Source organism: Bidens hawaiensis, unplaced genomic scaffold (genome assembly GCF_021521415.1).
Source record: "Bidens hawaiensis isolate Kalapana, Puna unplaced genomic scaffold, B.hawaiensis_p1.1 tig00019230_1, whole genome shotgun sequence".
Classification (NCBI taxonomy): Eukaryota; Viridiplantae; Streptophyta; class Magnoliopsida; order Asterales; family Asteraceae; genus Bidens; species Bidens hawaiensis.
The window spans coordinates 71,819-91,442 of record NW_027492918.1 but is presented as its reverse complement, the minus strand read 5'-3'; the positions used below and the strand labels follow the sequence as shown (position 1 = coordinate 91,442).

The 19,624-nt window shown below is 33.6% G+C and overlaps 3 protein-coding genes across 3 annotated transcripts; 2 read left to right on the top strand and 1 right to left on the bottom strand.

Annotated features, from left to right (window-relative positions):
• Positions 1-1,248: 1,248 nt before the first annotated feature.
• Positions 1,249-1,845, bottom strand: LOC143557926 (uncharacterized). The gene has a single exon (XM_077046885.1). The coding sequence runs from the start codon at positions 1,843-1,845 to the stop codon at positions 1,249-1,251; it is 597 nt and encodes a 198-aa protein (XP_076903000.1).
• A 6,527-nt stretch (positions 1,846-8,372) lies between these two features.
• On the top strand, positions 8,373-11,739 carry LOC143557925 (T-complex protein 1 subunit beta-like). Its single transcript, XM_077046884.1, has 11 exons — positions 8,373-8,378; positions 8,460-8,510; positions 8,599-8,664; positions 8,747-8,858; positions 8,939-9,067; positions 9,177-9,248; positions 9,929-10,044; positions 10,145-10,221; positions 10,302-10,787; positions 11,114-11,429; positions 11,499-11,739. The coding sequence occupies exons 1-11, from the start codon at positions 8,373-8,375 to the stop codon at positions 11,643-11,645; spliced, it is 1,578 nt and encodes a 525-aa protein (XP_076902999.1). The 3' UTR covers positions 11,646-11,739.
• Positions 11,740-14,249: 2,510 nt separating this feature from the next.
• LOC143557934 (ubiquitin carboxyl-terminal hydrolase 9-like) lies at positions 14,250-19,418 on the top strand. Its single transcript, XM_077046888.1, has 14 exons — positions 14,250-14,354; positions 14,490-14,647; positions 15,773-16,024; positions 16,194-16,335; positions 16,421-16,480; positions 16,565-16,660; positions 16,742-17,137; positions 17,214-17,354; positions 17,450-17,620; positions 17,738-17,995; positions 18,073-18,218; positions 18,294-18,809; positions 18,879-19,155; positions 19,228-19,418. The coding sequence occupies exons 2-14, from the start codon at positions 14,496-14,498 to the stop codon at positions 19,387-19,389; spliced, it is 2,769 nt and encodes a 922-aa protein (XP_076903003.1). The 5' UTR covers positions 14,250-14,354; positions 14,490-14,495; the 3' UTR covers positions 19,390-19,418.
• Positions 19,419-19,624: the final 206 nt, after the last annotated feature.

Sequence of the window (19,624 nt, the reverse complement as noted above, 5' to 3'; positions counted from 1 at the left end):
GAAAACGTGTCATACCCAATTTATGACATGGGCTTCCTTGACGCGCACTTGCGTGTCATAAGTACCCTTTAGTGACACGCAATGCGTGTTAAGGAAGACCTTTTTTCTAGTAGTGTGTTAACTCATTCGAACGCCTTCACACATTCCGCGTTGAAGGTGCTCATAGTCCAATACCATTAAGGCAATAACCTAGTACATAAATGTATAAAGAATATTATCCATAAGTATTTTATTTTGGTTATATTGATTTATTCATAAATATCCCTAATTTATTCATGCTTTTGCACACGATCTTTGTATTGTTGTGGCAGAAAGGAGTTGGTTGAACTTTGAAGGGTGGTGGCGGTGGCTTATGGGAACAGGTGACCCACACAGCATGTCAAATTGCATTTCCGCCTCTTTCACACGGTTGAATTTAAACATGTTATTATACATGCATAATTAATTAAAAAATTGCCAATTAGGGCTTTTGCTATTTTACTTGTATAGATAACATTATAGAGGTATGTTTGGCAAAAGTAGTTAGCTAGTGACTAGTTTTCGGAAGTTTGTAGCAGTAGTTTTTTTATATATATTTAGATGTTAAATTTAGATGTTTTGCAAAATAGCTAAAGGTTTTAATAAAATGTATAAAATAATTAAAATAAACACAATTAAAAATAATAATATTGATTGTATATATACTGGAAAGTTATTTAAATAATTTTAAATATTAAAAGTTTGTAGTTTTTTTTAAACGTCACCAATAGGAGCTTCTAAGTTTCAAGTTTTTTTTTCTCATAATTTAAAAGTTTCAAGCTCTTTTAACTAAACAATACTTTTTTATTGAATATGGGTACTTTTTTAAAAGCTTCAATATAGAAGCTCAATAAAAATTACATACCAAACATACCATATATGTCGAAGTTAAAAATCAAAATATATTAAATATTATAATTTATTTTCTATTTGTAACTTTTAAATGGCACATGTAAGATAGAATTACAATTTAATTTACCTGATTTAATTGGTTACCAAGACTTTAACAGGATTTGTAAAAAAAGATTAAAAACTATTATAAGAAATATAACTAGTTATATATCAAACACAATAAAAGTAAATCATGGTGTTATCCGGTAATTTAGTATATAGTAATCATAAGCCGGATCATACAACTTTTAAGAAAATCAAACGGACTTGCTACAACAAAAGGAAAAGAAATTGTGTACGTACGTTAATGGATACTAATTAATATGTTGTTCACTATACTTACATCTCTATTACAACATCTTTCTTTGAACCATTTCTGCTACTGCAAAGACTCCATTGATCCGACAATGCAGCCGACGACGAATTACACGACACCCCGCTCTCGTTCCCACACTTCGCGACGGTCCTAACGTTCTCAATCAACTCCTGAGTCCTCCCTTCTTGTGACAAAATCTCCAAAAGCTGTTCCGGACTAATAACCAACTTCACTTTCCAAAAACCACTTCCACTATTCCTGGAACTCGAAGAATTCGAGTCCACATACGATCTTTTAAACATACGACGGCTGTCAAACGTCATCCTGTAAGGAGCCGCAGTGTTTGCTGGAAGACTGTTGGATCTGATATGGCCAAGTTTTGTTCCACGGGTTTTGTCTAGGGGGAGGAGGTAATAAGAGTTCCCCACCAGGAGAACCTCGTGGTGGGGAATGGGTTTCCAAAACAGATCAGTTCCCCGGAACAGGGCGTGTCCAGGGAACTCATCAGTGATGGTTTCTGCTGACACGGGGGCATAGAACTCCATGATGCCCCCGGCAGAGTTGATGACTTTGATTATGCGATCGTTTTCGGAGGGGCCTCCGAAGAGACAGTTGCCCATGATTAATATATGGTTTATGATATTTGGGATGAATTGATATGAGATATGGGTATTGATATTTGGGTTGGAATATGGATGGAGGGTAATGATGAAAAAGGAGGGAAAGTGAAAGGTGAATGTCGTCGGTGGGATGCTTCTTCAAGCTTTCTTTCTTTGCATCCCGACCATTCCCATAAAGAATGTAATGCAACTATCACCAATTGTATTATATCAAATTCTATATTATATATTATATATATACACATGATCATATTAGAATAATACGCGTATATATATAGTCATGGGATTCTTGTATTTTCTTTTACTTTTTAGCATGCATGTTAATAGGTATAATGATTACTTAAAGTTAAACCACTAAACACATAAATAGTTATGCTAATTAGAACACGTATAGTCAAAACGTCTCACTCTTGGGCATTTTGCATCATGTGGCATCCCGTCATTGATAGAGAGTTTTGCAAAAAGTGGCGTAGTGGGCAAAACGCCACAACTCTCCTACTATAATTACATGTATTCTCCTCTCTCTCCCCCCATACACACAATTTTTTTCAAAATTCGTGCCACCTTCGCGTTTTGTTGAAAACACCAAATCCAAAACGTCAGGGGGGGGGGGGGGGTGCCTCCGGCGTTTCCACTCCAAAATGCCACAACTTGGCTGGAGTACGCTTGGTCTTAGAGTTTTGAATTAAAGTAATTATATTATAAAAAATAAAATAGTATAATAATAATTACTATATTTTAAAAGTTATAATGTAATAATAATTACTCTAATATAAACATAATTGCTCTAGTTGTTTATACACTTTTCATGATAAAAATTATTTGTATCCAAACTCATAATTATATAAATTACGATTGAATTTATTTTAGTGTAGCATTTAATATGGATAAACGAATAAATATACTTTATGAAGATACACAAAACTAAAAGATAGATAATGGAAATATAAAAAAGTATGTTTGAGATAATTGTGAATCTAAAAATCAAATGATTGAATCAGAGGTAATCGTATATGATTTGATCATTGTATGTTATTGTCTAATATTATTGGACTTGATACACCATGTCGCGTATGCATTACTATATCTTTAGAATGGTTTAAAGCATGACTATAAAGATGTAGCACATAAAAAATTGACTACTTTATACTTTTCTCATTAAATAGAATAGACGTCATATAGTTGCAACTCTAGAGTGATTGAGTGATATCTAATATATATATTTTTTGTTTTGTGAAAGTTGTTTTATTCTTTATTAATCCAATTTAAGCTAAGCTCGAGACAGGCTTTTTGATAGAATTAAAAAAGTTTCTTTTGCTCTTTATTGTTTAATTTGTGTATGACTTTAATATCTTTTATGCGTTTAGGTATAGCTTTTTTAATTTAGGCATAGCTTTATAGTTACATGATATATATTTTTTAGTTATTTTTATCATAATATTTGTTATAATAATAATAATAATAAATATTACCTAAATACATCTTTAATATACGTATTAAGAAACTATAAACAACATGCACACGGAAATATGCGACTCTAGTCGAGCTTGATAAGTGAAACTAGCGTGGATACAAACTTGTTCACTAAATTGGCTTCCAGTTGAACTCGAGATGAAGCTTGTTTAAGGTTGTTCGATTCCAGCTTTAAGCAAACCACAAACTTATCTTTATAGCTAAAGGGCAAATCATTCGTCAACGCCTGTGATTGAAACCATTATATTCAACTTGTCTGCCAAAACACGACTTTGGTTCGAGTAACACAAGAAACATCGACACGACAATAGCTAATTATGAGTTATGACTAACCCCACATAGGATCCATGGCATTTTGACTAGTCAATTATTAGGTCCTGATTGACGCCTTTTGCTTCCATGGTGGTCCATCTCTTATGAAGCCTTCTTTATTAATAAGGATAAAAATTTAGGTTTGAAGATGGGAGATTTTATGGTTATAGGACACATCGTCTTTAATACACATTTTGAAAATTGCTTTTTTTTTATGTTTATATTAATATTACAATTACAATGACTTTTCTTGGCTGGCTTCTAATTATTCAACAACATATGCACTTGTTTCTCTTATGAAAGCAAAAGGTATTAAATCTTAAACTCACAAGTATTAAATACTAGTGGGAATAGAGGAATCTTGATCATGATTTATGAGTTGCAAAAGTGCCGTAAATCCTGGCAAGCTCTACGAATTAAAATTCCACTTGATTAGTGGTCAAACCACTGTTCTATTCACTAAAATCCACCCTCCACATAACATGGCAAAATTAAATAATTGAGAAGCTAGGCAGAGCATGAAGAAAGAAAACAGTAATGATTATATAAAGGAAAGAAAGGCATTTCGACATAAAAAGCAATAAAGAAATAGACTTGTTTAATACAAGATTAAACTTATTCTATAAAAACTACACTATGTGATTTTATATACTTTCTTAAATATTTATATAATTTCTCATTACTGGTACATGAAATATAAAATAGTGTTATAGACTAAAGTAGCTTTAAAAGAGTCGTATTCATATTTGATACTTGTGTTAATCGCGCTATCTCTTACCAGTTTAACACGACGGTCATAAATGTATTTTTAATTTTAAAGAAATACTTAAATAGTTATCGATAAGTCTGGAAACACAAGCGAGCCGGGTAACAGATTCGGTAAGCATATGTCGTTTTAAAGTGACAATTCTAATTCAAGTTAAAATGATTCAATCTATATTTTTATGCATAGAACCATTTAATATCCCACTTCAGTTTTTTTAGTATGACACATTTACATGGTTATACTTGTTTTCTTAATATGTTGGTGGGCGAAACTCGCGCGCTACGGTGGTATATCGAAAATTTGAAATTTGTAGACCTTGGTTTTGACTACCTCTATGTTAGTATTCACATCATGGGAAAAAAATTTACGTCAAAACACACACAAAAATAAGTAGAAACGGCGGATCCTTGATTTTATAAAACAAAAGGGTTGTGAAAGAAGAAATAAACTTAATAAAAATTAAAATCTTGCAACACCTTTTGAGGGCTTCTACGTTCATGCTTCGAGTACTCTACTTATCACAAAAACTCAATTCTTAACGAAATTTACACCAAACCGTAGGTAAAAATAAGTGCGTCACAGCTAAGATTTGGAATTTTACAAAACATCATATTTTTTAAAATTAGGAGGTCTGACCTAATGCAATGTAAAAGTTACTACATATAGGCTACGAGTACGAAATAATACCTCTTCTAATGTGCTCTCAAGTGTCACCCTGACCCATGAGTGATGATCAGACTGGTTATTGAGAAACTTGATTTCCACATTTGATACATTAGCTTCTTTAGTTTTCAATTCAATATTAAAACTAATCTTATACTAATATGTTTTTTTTATGTTTTATATATATATATATTTATGATTTGGCTCGCTTGTGTTTATGTTGGAAGTCTACGTCTTCACCTATTTAGAAGAAATTTGACGGCGCTTTGCAATTTAGATCATGGGTTCATGTGTGGGCCATCTACATATGCATTGGGTTCACTTCTGAGCCGTCCTGCGAATCCAGGTTTATGTTTAAGTTGGGCTCCACGCACCCATTGCGCTATTGCACCGTTGTAGGTTGATTGGGTTATAAATGTTCAAATGAATGTTAACTAATCCACTTACGTTATCTTCATGTTCTTCCGATTGAGGGCTTTCTTCACCAATCATTTCCCTATACTGTAGGGATCACTAATATAACGTCCCACCAAGCAAAGGTAGTGATCACATTCTTCAACACGCTATATCAAGAATCAAGATGGTGTTCAATCTCTCAACACTTAAACAACATTATATCAAGACATTGTTCTGAAAGCAAATCAACAAAACAACTTGTATCAAGATAATGCTCCTCACTCAAATCATCAACAAATGATGAACAACTCACTTGAACAAACTCTAGCGATGCCTAGTCAGTATCATAAAAATGTATGAAAGATGTTGTAAAACTTCTATTTTGTTTGTTCTTCTTTTGATCTTGATCTCTTATTCAATTTGATGCTTAGCTAATGTTAGAATCAAGAGAGATGTCTATTTGATAAGATTGTGTATTAGTTAGAGTAAAAGGGGCGATAATAAAAGATACATAAGACATCATTTTGTAGCCCATAACTCAAAACAAAGCATGTACAAAATGATGGCCCGACAGTCGATTCACATAGTCGATCCCATCGACCATCGATGCCCAACTCACACAACTTTCTGACTTGTGTTTTGAATGTTGTGAGATGTTATCTCACAACGTTCAAAACACAAGTTTTATCACTTTATTTATGAATGTTTTTCATGCCACAACATGTCAAAAATCCTAGCCTTTGACATGTTAAAATGGATTGTTAGATTTTTAGTTTATTAAACCAAAATCCTTGTACATTCCCTTCTTTGTTTTGGGACCATCCATTTATATCAAAGTCGAGTCTTCAACAATGAATTTCATGGAAGATTTTCCTTATGTGGTATTATTCTTCCAAGACATCAATTAAATTTCAAGACTTCACTAAACTGGGGATTGACCATGATAACATTGCTTAAAAAGTGAACTATTGATGGAATTATGTACATCAACAATTGTAATGGAATTTAATAAGAAATTCTGTTGAGTTGGTAAATGGATAGTATGTACCAATGTACATTTCATGTTTATTACACGATACATAGCACATCAGCTGGTTATGATGAATAATGGACACATGCTACCAGACAATTTACAAATTAGAGTTGTGTTAAACACACTTTCTCCTACTGCTTTTACTAAATGTAACCCTCCTACAGTTATACTGTTAAACCCGTCACCATATCTTTCTATTTTCACTCATAAATGACACGTGAGAGTACATTTAGCCTCACCTAAAAGAAATTAACATCAACAAAGCTAGGCTATGATATGCATGAATAGGAGTGCAAACGAGCCGAGTTGCTCGCGAGCTACTTGAGATCAATTCGTGAAAAAACTTGATAGAGCTACGCTTAAATGAGCCTAAGCTCGAGACTAAAAGTAAGCTCGTTTAATAAATGAGCCCGCACCCGAGATTCACATATTGTGCTCGTGCTGGCTCGCGAGCCTAAACGAGTCTGTCATTTATAAAGTTTTTACGATATATATATATATATATATATATATATATATATATATATATATATATATATATATATATATATATAAAATAACTAAATAGTATATATTATGTTCTATATAAACTTATAATTGAAAAAAATTATTAGAAGATAATTATAGATATACAAAATTAATTAATATATATTAAACGAACCGAGCTTGAGCTTGAAAATTACTCATGAACTGGCCTCAAACTTTAGAAATAGAGATCAAAATAAGCCGATCTCGACCTCGAGCCCTATGTAAATTAAACTAGCCAAACTCAAGGCTAGTTTCACCCCTAGATATGAATAAATCAAAGTGTCAAAGAATCTAAACTAGCTAGTCAAGCTGACTAGAGGTGTAAAAAAAAACCGGTTCAGAACCGGTTAATCAGAAACTGAACAAAACTGGCGGTTCGTATTGTGATTTGGGTATTTGACAAGAAAACCAGTTTTTTTATTTGTCTTAAACCGGTTTAAAACCGAACCGAACCGGTACGAATCAGTTAAAGTAGTTTTATGCTTAAACCGGTTTTTAAACCGAACCGTTTTGGGCCAAACCGGTTTTAAACATGCAAAACCCAAACCGGATCGTTTTTAAAACCGGTGGTTTTGTAAAAAAAAACCGGTTTTGTACACCTCAGTATTGAGTAACCCTTACACAAACTTGTGATAGGTAATGGACTAAAGGCCCAATTATATCACTATATTATAAACTTAAAACGAACCCAAACATAATAACATGGCCCAAGACATACAAACCTAATTCTAGCACCTGATTTTAAAATTAAAAACTGTTCCCACAACACAAATCATTTTGCTGTGATCTTACTAGAGGTAAAACAATTATGTTTCCTTCGTTCTTTAAATCTATTAATTAATAATTATTTCGTTTCATTTATACGTTTACATTAGAATACCCATTTGTATCTGTATATATATCTTCATTTTATTAGAAAACCTAGACACAAGTGATCAATGTTTATTAATTATTATACAGTTGGGTTTGTAATTGTTGTAAAGAGCTTAATGAAAACAGTTTCTGTGACAAAATGTGTATTTTTTATTATTATTTTATTATTTTTAGTATGGGGTTTGGATCAAATACAAATTAAACATTAACGTGCTACTGTGAGAATTAAGTAGTGTGATTATATATACAACATAGTGTAATTATAGTGTAGTGTAATTACAGAATTACAATATGATGTAATTACATAATTACACTACTTGTATATATAATTACACTACTTAATTCTCACAGTTAGCACGTTAATTTAATTTTTACGTTAACTTTCTCCTATTAATATGCATCTGACTAGATACTTGACCTGTTTCTTGTTCAGATCACAATAATCTTCAAGATTGCTGCTTTTTATCTACCCGCTAGCGTATAATGGCGGTACGTTACGGTGTTGCGCTTATCGTAACTTTCGGAGTTAAAATTTTACAAAAAGTTTAATACTTTTGATGTGTGTTTTAGGTTGAAAAACTGTTTAAAGATGAAGCTAGTGAAGAGAAGGGCGAACGACCCGTATGGTGAGGCTTATTAATATATGCATGATAAGTGTTGTATTTGTATTTGTGTTTGTTCAGTTGCACTTACTTATTATACGGTTCAGGCATCGTTTGTTGGAGGAATGGCGATAGCCGACTTGGTTAAAACAACCTTAGGGCCTAAAGGAATGGTATGCCATTTTCTTTGTAACGTTCGTAATTCAGTTTTTATATTTTGGTCTGCATATAAGTTAATTAAGCATTTTTTTGTAGGATAAAATATTGCAGTCTGCGGGTAGAGGACACAGTGTCATTGTCACTAATGATGGTGCTACTATCTTAAAGTCGCTAGTTATCGACAACGCTGCCTCTAAAGTCCTTATTGGTATCCTTAGTGTTTCATAATTATAATATTTACTTTTGCCACCGCGTATTGTCAATCAAGTTTCTTAATTTAAAAATTAGACATCTCAAAAGTGCAAGACGATGAAGTTGGTGACGGGACTACTTCGGTGGTGGTTTTGGGTGGTGAACTTTTGAGGGAGGCCGAAAAGTTAGTGGCTTCAAAAATTCACCCAAGTATAATAATTCAAGGTTTTTATTTTTTTTCTTTATTTTCTTTTATTTTTGTGCTGTGTATATTTTTTGTATTAATTTTAGTACAATGTGTGTAAATATGATAAATTGCTTGTTCGTTTTTCAGGTTTCCGAATGGCTGCTGCCTGCGCTCTTGCAACATTGCAGGACAGCGCCAAGGATAATAAAGATGATCCAGGTTGTTATTGATGACATCGGTTTATCAATTCGTTCACCATTGCATTTTGTGATTATGCATTTAGTTTTATTTTAGTCACTTTAAGTTAGGAGTGTGGATGGGTTTGGTTTTGCGCTCAAAAGCGAACCAAAAACTAGAAATTTGGTTTTTGGTCTTTTTAGTTGTTGGTTTTAGGTTTTCATGATGGGTTTAGTTTCGGTTTTCTCTTTTTTGCTATTTGGGCTTGAAATTCGTGGGCCGAAAAAGATACCCAAAATAATGAAAACGGGCCTGAGACTGTGTACTTTTTTTTGTTAAATAATGATTACTTGATTATTATACATTCGGGCCTGAATTTTTTTGGGTTGCACTAATTTTTAGTTATTTTGAGTTTGCTTCAAGTTTTAAATGCAAAATCCAAACCTAACTGGAAATCGGTTTTTGAGAATACATAAAACCAAATCGTCGGTTTAGGGCCGGGTTTGGTTAGTATGGTATGGCTATGTTGGCTAATTCAGTTACGGATCGGTTGTTTTGGTTTCATGCGCACCCATACTATAATTATTGACAACTGTGAGCACGTTTATTTTCACTTTAAGGCTAACGGCTCATTACAGCAGGGATGCTGTACCGTTCCTGCATTTCACGCATATATCAAATTATCAATTTAAACTTATTGATAATTTTTTTTATTCATACAGAAAAATTCAGGGAAGATTTGATGAGGATTGCGATGACCACTTTGAGTTCAAAAGTTCTCTCACAGGACAAGGAGCATTTTGCAAAATTGGCTGTTGATGCTGTTATGAGACTAAAAGTGAGTTTTTTTTTTTTTTTTTTTTGGCTTTATTAATCAACTAAAAAAAGTGGACAAATGTTTTATTGTTATTTTGTGATATTTTCTTTGAATATGTTAGGGAAGCACAAACTTGGAATCCATCCAAATCATCAAGAAAGCCGGAGGGTCATTAAAAGATTCGTTTTTGGATGAAGGGTAGGTCAACCAAAAATATTCGCCACCTCTTATGTTACGAGTATTTAACAATATGTCACAAAGTTCACATCTTTATGCAGATTTATTCTAGACAAAAAGATTGGCCTCGGTCAACCAAAACGCATAGAAAACGCAAACATTCTGGTTGCAAACACCGCATTGGACACAGACAAAGTAAAAATCTATGGTGCACGAGTTCGTGTGGACTCGATGACCAAAGTTGCCGAGATTGAAGGGGCAGAAAAGGAAAAAATGAGAGAAAAAGTGGAAAAGATCATCGGTCATGGGATTAACTGCTTTGTGAACCGACAGTTAATCTACAATTTCCCTGAGGAACTTTTTGCTGATGCTGGCATCCTTGCAATTGAACATGCTGATTTTGATGGCATTGAACGCCTCGCTTTAGTGACTGGTGGTGAAATTGCATCAACTTTTGGTAATCCCGAGTCTGTTAAAGTTGGACACTGCAAACTCATTGAGGAAATTATGATCGGTGAAGATAAATTGATCCACTTTTCTGGTGTTGAAATGGGACAAGCATGCACTATTGTTTTGAGAGGAGCAAGGTATACAGACACATACACACACACGTATCTATCTATCTATATATATATATATATACATAGGGTAAGGATCCTAAAAATTGCGAACTTTGAGAACCATTTTGGACCACTAAAAAAACCTCTAAAAAATATTTAAAAAAATTATAAAACAAAAAAAAAAAAGATTTAAATAATTCTCACATGATCTTGATCCTATATATATATAAAGTAGACACTTTGCTTGTTTACTCGTTTAGTAAGTTAAAGCCTATTTGTACCAGATCCCACCCCTAAATATACATAATTTTGTTTATCTATCTAATGACACAATGTTTCATTTCTTGTTGCAGTTTTCATGTTCTCGATGAAGCCGAAAGATCTTTGCATGACGTTTTATGCGTTCTGTCTCAGACAGTAAACGATAGTAGGGTTTTGTTAGGTGGCGGATGGCCTGAAATGGTGATGACAAAGGTGGTTGATGAGCTGGCACGAAAGACCCCTGGCAAGAAATCTCATGCCATTGAAGCTTTCTCGCGTGCACTCATCGCAATTCCAACGATCATTGCTGATAATGCTGGTTTAGACAGTACTGAACTAGTTGCTCAGCTTCGTGCTGAGCATCATAAAGAGAATAGTAATGCAGGAATTGATGTGATCACCGGCTCTGTAAGTGAATTGAACTTGTTATATTAATTTTTTTATAAGGGGGTGTTTTATATTATTATTATTGTGCAGGTTGGAGATATGTCGGTGCTTGGAATATCAGAGGCGTTTAAGGTGAAGCAGGCAGTATTGCTATCTGCAACCGAAGCTGCAGAAATGATTCTGAGAGTTGATGAAATCATCACGTGTGCACCGAGGAGGAGAGAAGATAGAATGTGATAGGTCTGGAGTCATATGTCATCGATCCATTGGTTAAGGTGATCCCGAGGTTGCCAACGTTTAGGTTTGGTTTGGTTTTTTGGTTTACTCGGACGTAGTACCTAAAACTTAAGTTTTGTTTGGTCGTTTGATGTAGCAAAATGTTTTATCAATTTTTCCCCCTTGACTCTTTATTTGGAAAGGGGGGCTATATCTTGAACTTTTGTCATGTATCCGGTTTGTGTTTCTTTTTTGAATTTGTTTAGGTGCAAACATCTTGTTTTAAATATGGACACTGATATAGATAATATAAAAACAATCTATTGATTAAAAAAAATCATGACTAAATCAAAACATAAAAAATGAAAAATACGAAGTTGTTGCCTAGACTGGTTTGTGGGTGCTTGCAATATATACTCCGCGAGACTCATTTAAAAGGCGTGGTGGGTTTATTGTCAGTGCAATATTGCAAGAATATCATCGTTTTCTTTTTTATTGAAGATTGCGAGCATAGTCACATAAGCTTCATAGTCATAACTTGATATTACTTTAAATAGACCCAACATATAAATTGTGGGCAATTTTTGAAAAAGAATTATTTATGATTTGTGTGAAAAAAATTGAAATAGTATTTTAAATTGGTTAAAATTTTTAATATGACGGTTAAACCTTATTAATGTTTAGATACGTGGGCTTTCCATAAGAATCACAAGATGGTATACACGGTCCAGGGGGAAGGTTCATGTACATTTTGATCTTAACATGAGTACGTACGAAATAATGCCAATTTATTTAAAAATGCGAACGTAAAAAACAATACCAACTACAATACCAATCTACATAAACAATGACTTATAATAACAAAGAAAATAACCTAAAACTATAACAAAAGAATCAAAATCAAGAACAAACTAATAACAACATATACCAACAAATACTTATAACAACAAAAGAAAACATCTAATAATAACGACAAAATATAAATAAGCAAATACTTATAATGTCTCATAATCGAAAATTAGCAAATACGAACAACAAATAGCAGCAAACACCTATATAAATAAACCTAATCATAACAACAAATTGTTTCTCACCGTTTTCATGTTAAGAATAAAATGTATTTGATCATGTTTCCACGGTCTGGAACATGAGTTTCTTCTCGTCTTTTGTGTCTAGAACATGCCTTGGATTTTTAAAGCATTCATAGTTTTTAGTACCCATCTCATCCTATAACTAGTGTTTTAAAAACCGGTTCAACCAGCAGCTTGGTATTTTGAGTCCGGTATTTTTGGTCAGTTTGCTAGAACATCGTACCGGCGGTTTTTGTCTAAAATACAGGTTTTTATTGGCAAACCGGTTTTAAGTCCGAGAAATATTAGATATTTGCGGCCCATTTTTTTTCAAATTAGTTTTAACCCAACAATTAACATTTAAACGTGTAAACTTTAAGACTAATTTTTTTTTAAAGTGAGTGTTTTTGCATTATTTTTTTAATATGAAACAACTTTTAGATTAATTTTTGTTATGGAATCATTTACTATTAGGATACTTTTGAATTGAAATTATATTTATAAGATATTATAAGGTAAACTATTCAACCGGTTGAACCTCCCGGTATAAACCGGTTCAACCGGTTGTATCATTTTTTAGCACAATCCGGTACAAATAAAGAACCGGTTTTTAAAACATATAAAATCATTATCAGCCAATTCATTAATTGAACAACGACCAAGAAATAACCGTTAGGATTAGTAATTAATAAAACCAATAATAAAATGTTTATATTTAAAATTTAAAAATAAAGATAAGATCAAAAACCAAATGTGAATCATCTTACATAGTCAACAACCCAAAAAAACGGGAAAATTGGATTTTAAAAATCTCAATTTAATGCAGTTGGCTGATAATAATCTCAACTTTAAAAGTAGCTATCACTGGTCCTAACTTTCGCACTATTTATTTTCATTGGACCTCCGTTAAAAATAACTTAACGACGTTATGTTTTTTTCCAAATTTCAAACTGATATTTTAGGGCTTTTGATCGGAATGAGAATACGAGTCGATTGATGTAAAACTTAACTCGAAACGACGCTTCAAACAACTTGATTTTTGTTAATTAAAAGTTTAAACACCGAAATTGAAGCATCCTTTAGTCGTTTGGACCACCGTTTGGAAGTAAGTTTTACATCAATAGACTTGTATTCTCATTCCGATCAAAAGCCCTAAAATATCAGTTTGAATTTGGAAAAAAAAGATAACGTCGTTAAGTTTTTTTTAACGGAGGTCCAATGAAAATAAATAGTGTGAAAGTTGGGACCAGTTACAGCTATTTTCAAAGTTAGAATTATTATCAGCCAACTGCATTAAGTTGAGATTATTAAAATCCAATTTTCCAAAAAAAAAAGCAAACCAAAAAGTAAAATAGTTAGAAAACATATATTATACGTTTATGAAAGAGTGTCGAGGCAAATCGAAGCCTTAGGAATATAGGAAAGACAAAAGTAAGAAGCAAAGCAATAATAATAAGTAACAACATTCTTTCATTATAAATAACAACTGGGTTTGGTTTGGTGGCTAAATAATAATAATAACACATTAACAAACACGTCTAGAGACCTGACGGACAAGTTAACCTTTTATTATTATTTCCTTTCCTTCAGATCGAATCACCATACCCCTGCAATCTAAGGTTCCACGATCTGCTTCCACCACATAATAATCATCACAACAGTACGCTATTCATTTCAATTTCCTCTTTATCAATCAAGCTTTCATTCAATCCAATCCAATCCATCTTATTATTATTATTATTTGCCATCTAATTTGATTTGATCTCTGTTTGTTTATTATTATGACTTTGTTTAGGTTTTGATGACGATTCCGGACTCTGGCTCTATGATGGACAACGAATCAGTTTGCTTGCCGTGCACTCCACGGCAAGAGGCTAGGGTTGTTAAGGACTTGACGGACAAGGCTGAATCCACTTTCAAAGAAGGCGATTTGTTCTTCGTTGTCTCCGCAAGGTATCGGTTTAACTTTATTGTTATGTGTTCATTGATTATATTCTATGGATTTGTTATATTGTTTGTATATGACTTTTAATTAATGAGAACTGCAGTGTAGACACACCTGGGTTTAACTTTTGTGGTTTTATTACAATTCACAACCATCAATGCCTATATGCAATAATAATATTGAGTTTTATATTAATGAGTATGTTATGTAACTTATGTTAGAGGTACTACCAAAGCACCAAGTTATTTTAAATCCAGAAGATTATATGCCTTGAAATCAGTGCTTCTGGAATTAACTTGTATCCGGACCTTGATCTAATTGTTTTAGTTTTAACTTGTTTAATTTGTTAATGAAGTAATAAGATTTGGTCTATATGTTTTGGTGTTTGTTGCAAGTTATTGTTCATTTTATTGTTATTGTTCATATGTTGATAATAGTCTAATACTGTCTGGATCCATTAAGAGGGTGTTTGGGATTCCTTATCTTACCTCCTTATACATTTCATTAAGTTACAACATTGTAACTTATAAAACTTTTCCTCTCACAATATAAGCAATCCCAAACACTTTATTACTTTTCAAATAGTTAATAAGCTATAAGTTGATGAAAATAAGCAATCCCAAACACCCCCTAAATATTGTTTATGAATAACTTCTATCAAGACTTTATGGGGATATATTTGTGGTTTTCAATGATGTTTGATACTATGTGCAATAATAATATAAAATCTTGCTTTACAAAATGCACCATGTTAACGAGAAACTGATGAATGAGTAATGTAATCTTCGTAGTTACGTTGATTAGTTAAGAGTGCATGAATCTTCAATAAGTTATTGAGTTTTATATTAATAACGATGTTGTGTTAGAGGAACTACCAAAACACCAAGTTACTTCAGTTCAAAGTAGATCATATGTCTTTAAATCAGAGCTCATGGAATCAACTTACATCAGCAGTTTGTTTATCATAACTGTTCTTGTTTCTGGCATCCAGTGGATTTAATAGTTACTATTTTATCAGAATTTCATTATTCTAGATTCTGATTTTGTTTTTTTTTAACTGGGACATGTAGTGAACTACTTTTAAGCTCTTACATAAACATGGTCTAATCAGGTGGTTGTTCTGTGTCAAGCAGGTGGTTTAAAAAATGGCAGAAATATGTTGGTGAGGAAACCGGTGAATATGAGTTGCAAGAGGTTCCTCTTGATAAAAATGCTTTTACGTTGACAAAAGCAGCAGGGGAGCGACCCGGACCAATTGATAACACAGATATAATTATAAATGAAGATGGTCGTGATGGTGGTGACTTACAGCTTCGTAGAACACTAACCGAAAGAAGTGATTATGTTCTAGTTCCCCAAGTTGTTTGGGAGAAGCTTCATGGATGGTACTTATAGTTTTTATACTTAAAACTTGTGGTCAGTCTTGTATTTGTTATTTAAGTTATTAGTTGCAGACATCATATTGTGAAATAAAGTTATCACAGATCGTGTTGGTTATGTAACGGATAATTAGTTAAATGTGGATATTTTGTTCATGCTAAATTTACTCCTCAGGTACAAAGGAGGACCGACTTTACCAAGGCAGATGATATCAGCTGGTATCCAGAAAACATTGTCGGTTGAGGTGTACCCGCTAGCTTTGAAATTGATTGATTCAAGAGACAAGAGTGAAATAGTTATACATATTAGTCGAAAGGTGTCAGTTTTCTAATCTTTCATCAAGTTTCTTGTTAGTGAAGTTAGTCTGTATTGTTTCTAATCATCAATGTAATGTATTCTAGGCTTCGTTGAGGAAACTCTATGAGCAAGTATCAGCGCTCAAAGGGGTAGATGTTGAGAAGGTTGGTTAGTTAAATTTCATTATCTGATATCAGACTCACTTTTCTTGCTCCTAATTTCCTCATCGCCCTCTTGCATTTGTACAGTTACGCATCTGGGATTATTTTAACGATTGCAAGCAAACAGCTTTGGATAATTCGAATCAAACCTTAGAGGAATCCAACCTGCAGATGGATCAATCTGTGAGTTTTATACTTCTACTTATTCCTGTTATGATTTGTGCTAATATATCCATTATGTTGCTGATTCGATTCTTTTTGCAGATTTTTATAGAATTTCAACTTGATGGATCTATACCCTCTAGATCGGGCATGGACTCAACAGGAAATCAGTTAGCTTTGATTTCTATGGAACCACCAAGATCAACTATCACAATAGATGGTGGTCCAAGTGTGTCAAGCGGTTATGGACCGGATTATAGTTCTAGTTTGTATCAAGGATCCACTTTCGGCTCAGTGTCTATTGATATGGAAGATGCACGTGATTCTGTGAGAACCGCTTCTCATAGAGATAGAGGCTTAGCTGGATTGCAGAATTTGGGAAACACATGTTTCATGAATAGTGCACTTCAATGTCTTGTTCATACACCACCTCTTGTGGACTACTTTTTGCAGGACTATACTGATGAGATTAACAAACAGAATCCTTTAGGAATGCATGTATGTGCAAGACTATACTTTCTAAAATGCATTATTGACTTATAGAGTCGCAGTTTTTGATATCTGTTTTCTTCAGGGTGAACTTGCAGTTGCATTTGGTGAGCTGTTAAGGAAACTTTGGTCTTCTGGTCGAACCGCTGTTGCTCCTCGTGCGTTTAAAGGAAAACTTGCTCGTTTTGCTCCTCAGTTTAGTGGTTATAATCAGCATGATTCTCAAGTAATTACTCTTAAGCTTTAAAGTGTTCTTTTGAAAGTTTTTATTTATGTTTTGAGTTTTTTTTCCTAATAAGATGGACATGTCTGGTTTTGTAGGAACTCTTGGCCTTCTTGTTGGACGGTTTGCATGAAGATCTAAATCGTGTTAAACAAAAGCCTTACATTGAAACAAAGGATTCTGATGGTCGCCCTGATGAGGAAGTTGCAAATGAGTTTTGGAGTTATCATAAAGCTAGAAACGATTCGATTGTGGTGGATGTCTGCCAGGTGACATGCTTGTTTATTCACTTATAACTTTAACTGATCATAGTTTCCTATCTGTTACTGCTCTTTAGTTATGACTTATGAGCTGAATCTTATATTCTTATGGTTCTAAATCTTCAGGGTCAATATAAGTCAACACTGGTTTGTCCAGACTGTAACAAAGTGTCTATCACATTTGACCCGTTCATGTACCTGTCTTTACCACTACCTTCAACCACTACACGTTCAATGACAATAACCATATTTTATGGAGATGGAAGTAGCCTACCAATGCCATTTACCGTTAACGTGTCAAAATATGGGTACTATAAAGACCTTTTTCAGGCTTTGGCTACTGCATGCTGCTTAGAAAGTGATGAAACCTTGATTGTTGCAGAGGTAATATTATTATTATTATTAACCCTCACTCGTTTGTTCGTCATCGTAATCGTTTTCACTGGTCGTTAACTGTTTAGGTATATGACTACAAGATATATCGTTACTTGGATAGCGCGGAATTATTGCACTCAATTAAAGATGATGAATGCATTGTAGCCTATAGACTTTCAAAAAAACAAGCTGAATTTCCCTTGCTAGAAATATGCCACCGATATATTGAAAAGTAAGTTATTTCGGTTTTAATCTTTCTACTATTTGTAATGAGTAATAATTTAATAATATTAACTGTTTTTTACAGTGTGAAGCTAAGTGAAAGAAAGAGATTTTTGACACCATTGGTCACCTATTTAGAAGATGCAAAAACCGGGGCTGGTATTGAGTCAGCGGTCACCCGAGTTCTGGGCCCACTGAAAAGAAAAACCTTTTCATCATCAAAAAGTGAGGGTATTAAAGTAAATGGCTCTGTTTTAGAAGAATCGACCAGTGATTGTCAGATGGAAGTTGGTGACCGATCCGGGGATAAGGATTCAGACGAAACTGAATTATCGTTTCAGTTATGCATAACAGACGATCGTGGCATGAGTTGCAAACCGATTTCAAAAGATTCGGTTATAAAACCTAGTAAAATCGTTAAGGTTATACTCGATTGGGCCGACAAGGATCATGAGTCGTATGATGCAAGCTACCTTAAGGATCTTCCAATGGTGCATAAACCTGGTCTTACCGTTAAAAAAACCAAACAAGAATCGATCTCTCTGTTTTCTTGTTTGGATGCATTCTTAAAGGAGGAACCTTTAGGACCTGATGATATGTGGTATGTTTATTTAAATAATTAATGTTTTCCAGCATTTTGTTAGTTATTAATGCTGGATAATTAATGCAGGTACTGTCCTGGTTGCAAGGAACACAGGCAAGCAACTAAGAAACTGGACTTGTGGAAGCTTCCCGATATTATAGTTTTCCACCTTAAACGATTCTCGTACAGTCGGTTTTTGAAGAACAAAATCGACACCTTTGTGAATTTCCCAATTCATAATCTTGATTTAAGCAAATATGTTAAAAGTATAGATCTGTCTGGCGGGTCTAGTGTTTATGAACTGTATGCCATTAGCAATCATTATGGTGGACTCGGTGGCGGCCATTACTCCGCATATGCAAAGGTAAAATTTATGTACTTTTGTTTTTGCAATTATTTGTTGACAATAAATAAACGTTTATTTTGTTATGTGTAGTTGGTTGAAGAAGATAGATGGTATCATTTTGATGACGCTCATGTGACACCTGTCAGTGAAGGTGACATCAGGACGTCTGCAGCGTACTTATTGTTTTATCAAAGAGTGAAAACTAACAACACTCCAATGGGGGAGTCATCTGGAGTTAATGAGGATTTTTGAATACTGATTAATAATAAAGATTAAAGAAGCAAGCACGCCAATGTCAATATCAGTATCGTTGTCGGTATTAGTGTCATATCCTGGATATGGTTGATAAAATTTTGGGATTTGATATTTTGATTAGATTGATGGTGTTGCTGGATGGAAAAAAAACGAGTTTTTGATGGTGGGGAAGGGATTATATATAATTAGGAAGCCGGAATGGTGTAGTTATATTGTCTCACTTGGTACATTG